This window comes from Canis aureus, chromosome 27 (assembly GCF_053574225.1).
Source record: "Canis aureus isolate CA01 chromosome 27, VMU_Caureus_v.1.0, whole genome shotgun sequence".
Lineage (NCBI taxonomy): Eukaryota > Metazoa > Chordata > Mammalia > Carnivora > Canidae > Canis > Canis aureus.
Window position 1 is genome coordinate 44,717,800 of NC_135637.1, and position 13,171 is coordinate 44,730,970.

Here is a 13,171-nt window from a genome sequence, read left to right on the forward strand (position 1 = left end):
AAGGGGTAGTGGAAGGGGCGGGGGGACTGGGTGATGGGCACAGAGGGGGGCGCTTGACGGGATGAGCACTGGATGTTATACTATATGTTGGCAAATTGAACTCCAATTAAAAAATATACAAAACAAATAACTTTGCTTTAGTCTCAAGAACTTTGATGTGTCCCTCGTGCCAAAAGGGAAAGAACACTTTCTTCCCCTGCTTTTCTTTCCAGCATTTCCTTTTGAAAATTTGTGATCCAGGATCCCTGGGTGGCGCAGCGGTTTAGCGCCTGCCTTTGGCCTGGGGCGTGATCCTGGAGACCCAGGATCGAATCCCACGTCGGGCTCCCGGTGCATGGAGCCTGCTTCTCCCTCTGCCTATGTCTCTGCTTCTCTCTCTCTCTGTGTGACTATCATAAATAAAATAAAAATTAAAAAAAAAAAAAGAAAATTTGTGATCCTAATCTTCTTTGTTCTTTTCACACATATGTAATCTTTTAAAAAGCTGAACAAGCCTTTTGCCAGTTTTGCATTCTAGGTGTGTCTTTCTGGAGCCACCTCTGTGAAAGGTGAACACAGAGGAGTGTGGGGTTCTGTCTCCCTAACTCTGTGGAAGTTTTGTCCAAGCACTTGGCTCCAAGTTTTAATTTTTCCTTTGGACTAAGACAGTTGTATGTATGTAATGGATTGTTTCTGCCTAGCTATCTAAAAGGGTGAGATTTCTTTATCATTCCAATTTCTTTAGCTGAATGCCTGTGATAGGCATCATGGTCTGGTTTAATGCTTAATAACAAAACTTTCATTCTTGTCTACATTTTGTGAAGGGGTTGTACTGGGTTGACAGGAGATTTTTTTTAAAGAGTTATTTATTTATGATAGACAGAGAAGAGAGAGAGGCAGAGACACAGGAGGAGGGAGAAGCAGGCTCCATGCTGGGAGCCTGACATGGGACTCGATCCCGGGACTCCAGGATCCCGCCCTGGGCCAAAGGCAGGTGCTAAACCGCTGAGCCACCCAGGGATCCCCTGACAGGAGATTTTATTTAATTATTTCTCCCCCCCCAAAAAAAATTTTATTTCTCCCAACAGTGTACTTTTTTAATTACTTTATTTATTTATTTATTTATTTATTTATTTATTTATTTACTTATTTATTTATTTATTTATGAGAGCCCAAGAGGGTGGTGGGGAGGGGCAGAAGAAGAGGGAAAGAGGGTCTCAAGCAAACTATATGCAGAGCGCAGAGCCTGGAGCCCTCTGCAGGGCTCAATCCCACAACCCCTGGGAGAAACCAAGAGTGGATGCTCAACTGATTGCACCACCATGCAGCCCCCCAGCAGTGTCCTTTTGCTGTCTTAACAATCTGTGCGTTATGGTTGTTATTATCTAGAACTTATAAGAAAGTTAAAAGTCAATTTAAGTGATTGTCACGTTATATATACTCTGGTCCAAAATTTTGAAATCTTTTAAAGACATCTTGAGAAACATTTGTTGCTTTTATTTATTTATTTATTTATTTTGTTGTTGTTGTTGTTGTTGTTGCTTTTATTAAGGACCATCTAGTACACTTGTGATTGGGACCTTATAATCATGACGATTACATTTTTCAAATGGTTGTTACTGATACATACTAGCACCACTGATGTCTATATGTCAATCTTATGTGACACAACCTGGCTGAACTCTATTATTCTGTAGGTTTGTCTAGGATTGTCTTGGATTTCCTGTGTAAAGAGTCATATGATCTACATTTATTAGCACTTTTGTTTCTTCTTTTCCTGTTCTCATACAACCTTTTTCCTTGTAAAAGTGTGACAGGATGTCCAGTACAGTGTTGAATAGAAGCGGCGATATGACATCTGAGTTAGTCCAGGCCCCACAGGAACCAGATGCTAAGATAGGAAAATGTGCAAGGATTTTACTAGGGGAGTTGTCTATGAAGGAAAATGAGGAAGGAGCCAAGGAAGGCTTGGAGAGCTACAGATGGACATAGGCGATGAGGCAATTAGGGAGGCAAGGTGAGGTGGAAGTGTGCCAGATCCACCAGGCACTCTCAAGCAGGTTCAGCAAAGTCCTTGGCAAGTCCTCAAACCAAAGTGTCTCCCAGGAGCTAGTCTGTTGCACGCAGTCCTTGGTGCAGAGCAACACATGTGAGGTGTGGCCCTTGCTCCAGGCTGCCAGGGATTCTTGTGGGCAACAGGGTGGGCCCTGGATCAGTGACACTCCCTGAATTGGACGTGCAGGGTGCATCAGGTGTGCAGGATGTGAATGGTGGCTCTTATTTGACTTTAAAGGCAGTGTATATAGAACACCACTACTAAATATCAGGTTCAGGAATTTTCTTCCTATCCCTTACTTGATTTTCCTGTCGCCATTGACACAGTTAAATAATTAATGACATTAACCCTTCTTGCATTCCTGGTATCAATCATACATGATCATCTTTTTAAGAGAACGATTTGTCAGTGTTTCATTGTTTAGGACTTTTACATCCAGCTTCAAAAGTGAGGGGATCCCTGGGTGGCTCAGCGGTTTGGCAACTGCCTTTGGCCCAGGGCGTGATCCTGGAGTCCTGGGATTGAGTCCCGTGTCGGGCTCCTGGCATGGAGCCTGCTTCTGCGCCTCTCTCTCTCTCTCTCTCTCTCTCTCTCTGTCTCTCATGAATGAATGAATGAATGAATAAATAAATAAATAAATATCTTTATAAAAAAGTGAGATTGGCCAATAATTGCAAATACACTGTTCCTTAAAAAGGGACATATTATATTTCTCAGTTTTCTTGCCAACGCCATAATAGCATCATAGGAGTGGATTTCATAGCTTGGTGAGATTACGAATGAATGTTTCCTGTCTCTGACTTCTATAGATTCTAGTTTTGTACTGTCCAAAAATGTAGCATGTAGCTACATGTAGCTATTAATTGAAATTAATTGAAATTAAATAAAACTAAAAATTGAGTTAGTCCCATGAGCCACATTTCAAGTGGTCTGTTGTCACATGTGTCTCATGGCTTTCACATCAGACAGCACGGGTCTAGAAAATCTCTGTCACAGCACAAAGATCTGCTCTGTAGCCTGGGTGGCCTTGGAGGGTAATGGGATGGGGCTACACTTCCCTAGGAAGTGTAGGAAGAAAGCCTAGGAAGCCTAGGAAGAAAGGAGGGTTTAGGCCGTGGAAAGAATATAAGTGACCTGAAATTAACCTGATGCTTCATGAGTGAAGAAAGAAAACCTCCGGTTAAGGACCATCCTGCTAAATGATAAAAGGGTCAACCAGGAAATTAAGGAAGAATTAAAAAGATTCATGGAAACTAATGAGAATGAAGATACAACCGTTCAAAATCTTTGGGATGCAGCAAAAGCAGTCCTAAGGGGGAAATACATCGCAATACAAGCATCCATTCAAAAACTGGAAAGAACTCAAATACAAAAGCTAACCTTACACATAAAGGAGCTAGAGAAAAAACAGCAAATAGATCCTACACCCAAGAGAAGAAGGGAGTTAATAAAGATTCGAGCAGAACTCAACGAAATCGAGACCAGAAGAACTGTGGAACAGATCAACAAAACCAGGAGTTGGTTCTCTGAAAGAATTAACAAGATAGATAAACCATTAGCCAGCCTTATTAAAAAGAAGAGAGAGAAGACTCAAATTAATAAAATCATGAATGAGAAAGGAGAGATCAATACCAACACCAAGGAAATACAAACGATTTTAAAAACATATTATGAACAGCTATACGCCAATAAATTAGGCAATCTAGAAGAAATGGACGCATTCCTGGAAAGCCACAAACTACCAAAACTGGAACAGGAAGAAATAGAAAACCTGAACAGGCCAATAACCAGGGAGGAAATTGAAGCAGTCATCAAAAACCTCCCAAGACACAAGAGTCCAGGGCCAGATGGCTTCCCAGGGGAATTTTATCAAACGTTTAAAGAAGAAACCATACCTATTCTCCTAAAGCTGTTTGGAAAGATAGAAAGAGATGGAGTACTTCCAAATTCGTTCTATGAGGCCAGCATCACCTTAATTCCAAAACCAGACAAAGACCCCACCAAAAAGGAGAATTACAGACCAATATCCCTGATGAACATGGATGCAAAAATTCTCAACAAGATACTGGCCAATAGGATCCAACAGTACATTAAGAAAATTATTCACCATGACCAAGTAGGATTTATCCCTGGGACACAAGGCTGGTTCAACACCCGTAAAACAATCAATGTGATTCATCATATCAGCAAGAGAAAAACCAAGAACCATATGATCCTCTCATTGGATGCAGAGAAAGCATTTGACAAAATACAGCATCCATTCCTGATCAAAACTCTTCAGAGTGTAGGGATAGAGGGAACATTCCTCGACATCTTAAAAGCCATCTAGGAAAAGCCCACAGCAAATATCATTCTCAATGGGGAAGCACTGGGAGCCTTTCCCCTAAGATCAGGAACAAGACAGGGATGTCCACTCTCACCACTGCTGTTCAACATAGTACTGGAAGTCCTAGCCTCAGCAATCAGACAACAAAAAGACATTAAAGGCATTCAAATTGGCAAAGAAGAAGTCAAACTCTCCCTCTTCGCCGATGACATGATACTCTACATAGAAAACCCAAAAGTCTCCACCCCAAGATTGCTAGAACTCATACAGCAATTCGGTAGCGTGGCAGGATACAAAATCAATGCCCAGAAATCAGTGGCATTTCTATACACTAACAGTGAGACTGAAGAAAGAGAAATTAAGGAGTCAATCCCATTTACAATTGCACCCAAAAGCATAAGATACCTAGGAATAAACCTAACCAAAGATGTAAAGGATCTATACCCTCAAAACTATAGAACACTTCTGAAAGAAATTGAGGAAGACACAAAGAGATGGAAAAATATTCCATGCTCATGGATTGGCAGAATTAATATTGTGAAAATGTCAATGTTACCCAGGGCAATATACACGTTTAATGCAATCCCTATCAAAATACCATGGACTTTCTTCAGAGAGTTAGAACAAATTATTTTAAGATTTGTGTGGAATCAGAAAAGACCCCGAATAGCCAGGAGAATTTTAAAAAAGAAAACCATATCTGGGGGCATCACAATGCCAGATTTCAGGTTGTACTACAAAGCTGTAGTCATCAAGACAGTGTGGTACTGGCACAAAAACAGACACATAGATCAGTGGAACAGAATAGAGAATCCAGAAGTGGACCCTGAACTTTATGGGCAACTAATATTCGATAAAGGAGGAAAGACTATCCACTGGAAGAAAGACAGTCTCTTCAATAAATGGTGCTGGGAAAATTGGACATCCACATGCAGAAGAATGAAACTAGACCACTCTCTTTCACCATACACAAAGATAAACTCAAAATGGATGAGAGATCTAAATGTGAGACATGATTCCATCAAAATCCTAGAGAAGAACACAGGCAACACCCTTTTTGAACTCGGCCATAGTAACTTCTTGCAAGATACATCCACGAAGGCAAAAGAAACAAAAGCAAAAATGAACTATTGGGACTTAATCAAGATAAGAAGCTTTTGCACAGCAAAGGATACAGTCAACAAAACTCAAAGACAACCTACAGAATGGGAGAAGATATTTGCAAATGACATATCAGATAAAGGGCTAGTTTCCAAGATCTATAAAGAACTTCTTAAACTCAACACCAAAGAAACAAACAATCCAATCATGAAATGGGCAAAAGACATGAACAGAAATCTCACAGAGGAAGACATAGACATGGCCAACATGCACATGAGAAAATGCTCTGCATCACTTGCCATCAGGGAAATACAAATCAAAACCACAATGAGATACCACCTCACACCAGTGAGAATGGGGCAAATTAACAAGGCAGGAAACAACAAATGTTGGAGGGGATGCGGAGAAAAGGGAACCCTCTTACACTGTTGGTGGGAATGTGAACTGGTGCTGCCACTCTGGAAAGCTGTGTGGAGGTTCCTCAAAGAGTTAAAAATAGACCTGCCCTACGACCCAGCAATTGCACTATTGGGGATTTACCCCAAAGATACAGATGCAGTGAAACGCCGGGACACCTGCACCCCGATGTTTATAGCAGCAATGGCCACGATAGCCAAACTGTAGAAGGAGCCTCGGTGTCCAACGAAAGATGAATGGATAAAGAAGATGTGGTTTATGTATACAATGGAATATTACTCAGCTATTAGAAATGACAAATACCCACCATTTGCTTCAACGTGGATGGAACTGGAGGGTATTATGCTGAGTGAAGTAAGTCAGTCGGAGAAGGACAAACATTATATGTTCTCATTCATTTGGGGAATATAAATAATAGTGAAAGGGAATATAAGGGAAGGGAGAAGAAATGTGTGGGAAATATCAGAAAGGGAGACAGAACGTAAAGACTGCTAACTCTGGGAAACGAACTAGGGGTGGTAGAAGGGGAGAAGGGCGCGGGGTGGGAGTGAATGGGTGACGGGCACTGGGGGTTATTCTGTATGTTAGTAAATTGAACACCAATAAAAAATTAAAAAATAAAATAAAATAAAATAAAATAAAATGGTAAGAAAAAGGTCAAATTGTCTCGAAGGGTGCCGTTCAGATATGGCTCTCTGTGCTTCTAGTAGAGAAAGACCCTTAAATCTAGTGTGTCTTTGTCCTGCCTGAGAGGAAAGATATTTTCTTTCCAATAGAAAAAATACCGCCCAAAAATAGAAACTCTCAACTTTACTCCCGTGGATGATAGAGCTGATTACGAGACTGCAAAACAAAGCGGTGAGATCCTAAATGATGTGAGTACCTGTCATTCTAAAATTACCCGATCATGAAATGTCATTTCCAAAGATTTTCACCTAGTTTATTTTTTTTTAAAGATTTTATTTATTTATTCGTGATAGTTACACAGAGAGAGACAGAGAGGCAGATACACAGGCAGAGGGAGAAGCAGGCTCCATGCAGGGAGCCCGACGTGGGATTCGATCCCAGGCCTCCAGGATCGTGCCCCGAGCCAAAGGCAGGCGCCAAACCGCTGCGCCACCCAGGGATCCCGATTTTCACCTACTTTAGCTCAGCGTGCAGTCATTGTCTGAGACACAGACTGTAATCATGAGATGATGCTAGCATTTTCCCGAGCAACATTATGATTTCTTAATATCAAGTATGTTAAACCTCTGGCTTCTCAATTCCAGAGTAAATACCAGAAAGATTGGAATGATGCCAAATCACAGTACACCCTCACCGAGACCCCCTTGCTGCACACTGCCCAGGAGACAGCCCAGATGCTGGACCAGGTATGGGTTTCAGCCAGATGCCTGATACTCCTGGGCGGGGGAGGGGGAACCGAGGACCGGAATGTAACGGTGGGGAGATGTATGCACATGACCAGCGCCCTTCTGACTCCTTAGGTTAAGCTCTGTTGTGGCTCTCTGTCTTTTACTATCTCTACAAGGAAGGCTGGGGGAAACAAAAAGCTACGGGCTACGGGTTACATTTTGCCTCCAGACGCGTACCATTTGTTCACGCCCATCACTCTGGTGACATTCAGAGCGAGGTCATTTATCCTTCTAGGAGCGCACGCTGGGGGCTCCTGGAGCTAGGAGGCCTGGGGATGTTTGGAGTCCTCTACCCTTCTGGTCCTCTCTGGGCTTTGAGAGTGTTTGTTTTGTTGGCTTCTTTAAAAGCTATGGTCTGAGTGTTTACTCTCTTCTATTCCCTCACTTCCTTAAAATCTCTAAGCTTTCCAATAAAACATAGGCAGAATTAGAAAACGAATGTATTTTTCCTACTTTTAAATCGGTATTTCTTCATATTTATTATGTCAGTGCTTTTTGTTCTTTATTCTCGGGGAGGCAGGTGACAAAAGGCTGAGGGGCTGTGTGTGCTGATGTTTCAAGCTCCCCTTTTCCTTGAGAGCTTGTCACAACCGATGGAATCTCTATTTTTTTTTCTCCCACCAGCTGAACTACAAAGCTGAACATGTAAAACAAAGAGGTCATTATGTTGGTGTTCGACGATGAGAGATGATCCTAAACTGGTTTGGTTTGAGCGCACAGGCCAGATTCAGAATGACAGACTATACAGAGAGGACTACCATAAAACAAAGGCCAAGATCAATATATAGCCGCTGATATGGTGTCGGTGTTGGCTGCCAAGCATGGGCAGGACCTCGTCAGTGATATTGATTACCGTAATTACCTGCACCAATGGATGTGTCATCCTGACCAAAATGACATTATCCAGGCAAGGAAGGCCTCTGACCTACAGAGCAATGTAAGTAATTTTTGTTTCTTAATGACCTAGGAATGTATGGTGTACTCAGAGAGTTACAGGCAGTACTCTGGAAGCACCGGGCTTTGAAACTTTGAGCCATAAATACTGAATTTGTTCCCAGAAGGGAACTGAGGCTGAATCTTTTGTAGAGAAAGACCAGGAGCAGTGATTGACAGCTTTGCCTTTTTGACGACTTATTTCCGAGTATCGTTCAAAGCCAATTTTTTTCATTGGTTGTTTTTTTTGTTTTTGCATCATCTTTGACATCACCAACATCTCACATTGGCCTGGGAGATTATCAGCTGATTTAAAATAATAAATGGCTTGGGGTGAGAATGGAGAGTAAATGGGGGTTGTAGTTAGTGTAGGCAAAGACCTGGGTATGCCCTTTGCCAAGCGTCTCTTCTTCAGGTGTTGATGTAGGACTTGCTTGCAAAGAATCAAAGCAAAAGAGAAACAAAATCCTGATAAACTACCTGAGGGCCCAGAATCTGCTTGCACAGAGCTTTGGGTGAGGGTAGGGAAGAGAATACATGACCTAGGCCACCTTGCAGTGAGGCCTGAGCCCAGACGTGTAGCTGCCACCAGCAGTTCCTAAGGAACAGAAACTCCATGCATCGACCTGATGCTCAGACATACCCTGGAGCTAACCCACCTGGTCTTCTCATTACCACTTTGGAAACAGGAAATCAGAGGCTGCCTGCCACCAGGTGGTGAGCTTGAACTTGCCACCTCCCTGTTGCTGCAGCAGAACGATGGTCATGGACATTTAACCAGATCAGCAGCTCCATTGTGGTTGATGTGGGGTGGGGAGGGGGAGAGCTAGGCCTGGCCAGGGGCATGTGTCCCCTACTCTACCATACAGGAGCATTTAGTTGTATCACTTCCTTTGTGTAGTTAGTCTAAATTTCCCACGTACCAAGTAATTAAATATAAATCCTTCTAAAAACCCACCCTCCCTGGTAAAACCCTTCCTTGGACTCAATGCTAGATACAATGGCTCCCTGCCCGTAGCTCCCATAGCCCTTGAGTGTTCTTGCTGTTACACTCTCCACTTATAAAGGACTTCTCTTCACACCAGATTCCTTTGTACTTATCTCTGAAAGCACCTAGTACAGTACTTTGCTCATAATAATAGGCTCACAGGATACCTCTCTGGTGAACAGGTGAAATCATGATTGCATCAAGAGATGACAGTCACTAGAGGGAAATCCTTAAAAAGCTCCTGAAAAAGTTGCTTCAGACCTACAGTCTGGAATCCTGTGCCTGAGTCATTTATGCCTGCGTTGTATCTCTCTTCCTGCTCTCAGGATGTCTACAAGGCTGACCTGGAGTGGCTCCGTGGCATTGTCTGGATACCCGTGGACTCTGTGGACTACGTGAGGGTTACGAAGAACCAGGAAATGGTGAATCAGGTACACAAACCCTGTTCTTACCTAATGCCTGGCCGCCTTGCCTGTCATGTGGGGGCAGGTACCCACTGGAAGGAGACCAGTCTTAATCATCTCTGTTTCCTTGCAGATAAAATACAAGAAGGCTGATCTCGACAACTGTCCTAACTTCACAAGTGTGGTGGATCCTCCAGAGATTGTTTTGGTGAAGATTAACTCAGTCAGTCAAAGTGATGTAAGTTTTCTTTGTGTATAGTGATGTGTGCATGGACTGGGGAGTTCATTGTGTGTCATTGACTGCATTTGCTCACCTCCAGGTAACTGCTTGTAAGAAAATGGACAGTGGGGCAGGAAACTAGAAGATCATCTCTGGTGGGCATGTCTTTAAAGTCCCTAGTAAGAGATGTACTGTACGAACATTTTTTTTTCAGAGTGAGAATGCAGGTTTTATTTTTTTTATTTTTTAAATAATAAATTTATTTTTTATTGGTGTTCAACTTGCCAACATACAGAATAACACCCATTGCTCATCCCATCAAGTGCCCACCTCAGTGCCCGTCACCCATTCACCCCCAACCCCTGCCCTCCTCCCCTTCCACCACCCCTAGTTTGTTTCCCAGAGTTAGGAGTCTTTCATGTTCTGTCTCCCTTTCTGATATTTCCTACCCATTTCTTCTTTTAAAAAGCATCCATATTCTTGTCCAAATTATTGTATTAGGCAAAATGAACTGAAATCTAACCAATTAGTTTGTTTTAAATCTCCAAATGTAGACTGGTTATTATCTTTTTGGGTAGAAACTATGAAACTTTATTTTTTTATTTTTTTTAAAGATTTTATTTATTCATGAGAGATACACAGAGAGAGGCAGAGACACAGGCAGAAGGAGAAGCAGGCTCCACGCAGGGAGCCCGATGCCGGACTCGATCCCGGGTCTCCAGGATCATGCCCTGGCCTGAAGGCGGCACTAAACCGCTGAGCCACCCGGGCTGCCCCGAAACTATGAAACTTTAAATATGCATTTATATTGACCAAAGATGTGGATTGGTTTTGTCTTGTTTTCTCTTGTTAGGTAAAACATAAAGAAACATTTAATAAAGTATTGAAGGGCAAGTATCTATTTTCTCCAGATACACCATATATCACCCACTCCAAAGACATGAGAAAACTCTACAGTACTGTAAGTTCTATTTTATTTGATTTACAACTCAGTTCTTAATTTTAAGCTCTTAATTCATCTTCTTGGCTGATTTTGTGAACAACTGAACTTAAAAGACCTATCATTGCATTTAATCTTCTTAGAAATAACTGCTGTTGTTTATTAGAAGTAGCATTTATTCAGCTGGTATTTTTCTTTTTGAGCTCCAGTAATGGGCCAGGCATTGGAGGAAGTGCTACGGGGCTAACACTCAGTAAGAGAAGCCCCTCAGGAGCCCATGCCAATGAGGGAGATGGACAGGCAAATAGATAATAAGGTAGCAGGTGCTATACCAGCTGTAGGTGCGCAGAGGACTGAACACCCACTAACAGGGAAAAGAGAGGAAAGGCCAGTCCCTCTCTGGCAGTCATGTATAAATATCTCCAGCCAACAGACGGAAGACTAATTTAATTCAGCTGATTTAAGGATGATGTGTGTGTGTGTGCGCGCGTGCCCTGTGTCTGTGTGTATGCCCAATGGGAAGCAGTCTTTGGTGATTCTCTACCTATGTGAAAATGTATTTCCACTTTTACCATAACTTTAAATACAGTTATTCTCTGTTATAGATGTCCTAGAACACCCTGGTGTTTGTAGATTCAATCTGCAGTAAGATAGAAGATTCTCCCATACTCTTAGGTAGACGCAGTAAGGGCTCTTGGCCTTTAAACATAAATATTTTACCTTGGTTTTACCATTTTCTTTTTAGCAATACCTGAAGGAAGTTGACTGCAAACTTGCTGACACATATTCCTTTGTTCCAGATACTGTACAAAGGGGCTTGAGAAGGGACCAACGCTTACGGCTGCACCTTGCATAGGCGCTACATTCCCATCGTGGGAGCTAAGCATGCCAACTATGTGAACAGCGAGGTCAGTGGTGGTTTTTCCTCCGTGCATTTAAGAGTCTTCTCTGGGGAGCTGGTCCAAAAATCCCAGAGATTCTCAACTAAGTTGTGCCTACTTCACAGCTTAAATACAAAGAGACATATGAGAAGCAGAAGGGCCACTACCTGGCTGGAAAAGAAATCAGTGAGTTCCCTGGTGTGGTCCAGTGCCTGGATTTCCAAAAGACGAGGAGTGCAGTAAGCAAAGCAAAGCTCACTGTGACGGAGGATTTGTACCCTGGAGGGTGCTATTAGGGGGTCTGTTTGTGAACCGTTCTTCGGTTGAGAGAGGCATGGGGTGGTGAGGAAGGAGTCATTCCTTCCCTGAGATTCATCCCCACCCCTGCCAGTTACCATTGGTAACTATGGGCTTTCCTCCCTTTCCTTCCCTTCTGCACTTCCAAACCCACAGTGAAGTACCTGTGTTTGGAAAAAGGAGAAAGCAACAAGGTGACTACTTACCCCTGTGTTTTGAAAGGAAGGGACATTGGGAATGAAGAATCTATTTAAAAAGTATCTTCTTTAGCCTTTGTTCATCCTAAAGGTACTGATCTATACTAGGGATAAGACCCCGAGAGAGATGGATCTGAATAATTAACATTTTAATCCTTCTTTTTGTCTTTAAAAAAAGGGGGCTTAATTGAACTACAGAAAAGATTATGCGGATACCAAAGCAAATGTGCACATCCCCATCGATATGATGAATCACGTGCTGGCCAAACACTGTCAGTACATCCTCCGTGACCTAGAGTACCAACACTACTTCCACCAGTGGATGTCTCTCCCAGAAGAACCCGGCGTAATTCGGGCCCACAGCATGCAGGACATCCTGAGCAATATACGATGCCCTTTCTGCAGCTTGACTTAGTTACACCTTCACTCAACCGTGTCTTGGCCCCCTATGCTCCACTTGTCCCCGTATTCATAAATTGTACTGCTTTTTAAAGCACAGTGGCACGCATAACCACTTTTTGGTGTGAGAATCCCCTCTGAGCCATGTGACCCCTGTGTTAAATATTTAACCTGTTTTTTACTCCAGACAAAACTTTAGCTCTTCCTCTCCTCCTAGGCTTCTTTAGGTCAGAGCGGGAAAGCCCTCCAGCTGGTGCGGGGCCCACCCTATGACTGCTAAACACTCAGCACAGCCAATGGCTGATGGGAAATTATCAAAATGCCCGATTGTAAATTCAGTTAGTACCTGTCACCTCTCATCATCCCTTCTTTCCTGCAGAACGTGTATAAGGATGACTTGAATCGGCTGAAAGGCATGGGATGCTACATTTGGGATATGCCTCAGATCCTCCAGGCCAAGAAATCCTGTGATCTCCAGAGTCAGGTGAGATCTTCCCAGAAGGACTGGCTCTCTGTGGATCAGTGAAATCGTGGTGCTTTCAGTGGGGTGACAACCAGGCCAGCCCTGTGCCCGGGTTAGAGAAAGCTGCTCTAACAGTACGTGAGCCACAGAAACCA

The 13,171-nt window shown here is 42.9% G+C and overlaps 1 protein-coding gene across 1 annotated transcript; it reads left to right on the top strand.

Annotated features, from left to right (window-relative positions):
- Positions 1-7,100: 7,100 nt before the first annotated feature.
- On the top strand, positions 7,101-12,810 carry LOC144299576 (nebulin-like). Its single transcript, XM_077874998.1, has 7 exons — positions 7,101-7,252; positions 7,919-8,231; positions 9,542-9,646; positions 9,753-9,857; positions 10,693-10,800; positions 11,580-11,687; positions 11,786-12,810. The coding sequence occupies exons 2-6, from the start codon at positions 8,091-8,093 to the stop codon at positions 11,598-11,600; spliced, it is 480 nt and encodes a 159-aa protein (XP_077731124.1). The 5' UTR covers positions 7,101-7,252; positions 7,919-8,090; the 3' UTR covers positions 11,601-11,687; positions 11,786-12,810.
- The last annotated feature ends 361 nt before the right edge of the window (positions 12,811-13,171 follow it).

Coding starts and splice junctions, on each gene's coding strand:
- LOC144299576 (XM_077874998.1), top strand. CDS start 8,091: ATGGTGTCGGTGTTGGCTGCCAAGCATGGGCAGGACCTCGTCAGTGAT. Junction 9,858..10,692: donor ACTCAGTCAGTCAAAGTGAT/GTAAGTTTTCTT, acceptor TTCTCTTGTTAG/GTAAAACATAAAGAAACATT. Junction 10,801..11,579: donor TGAGAAAACTCTACAGTACT/GTAAGTTCTATT, acceptor CCTTTGTTCCAG/ATACTGTACAAAGGGGCTTG.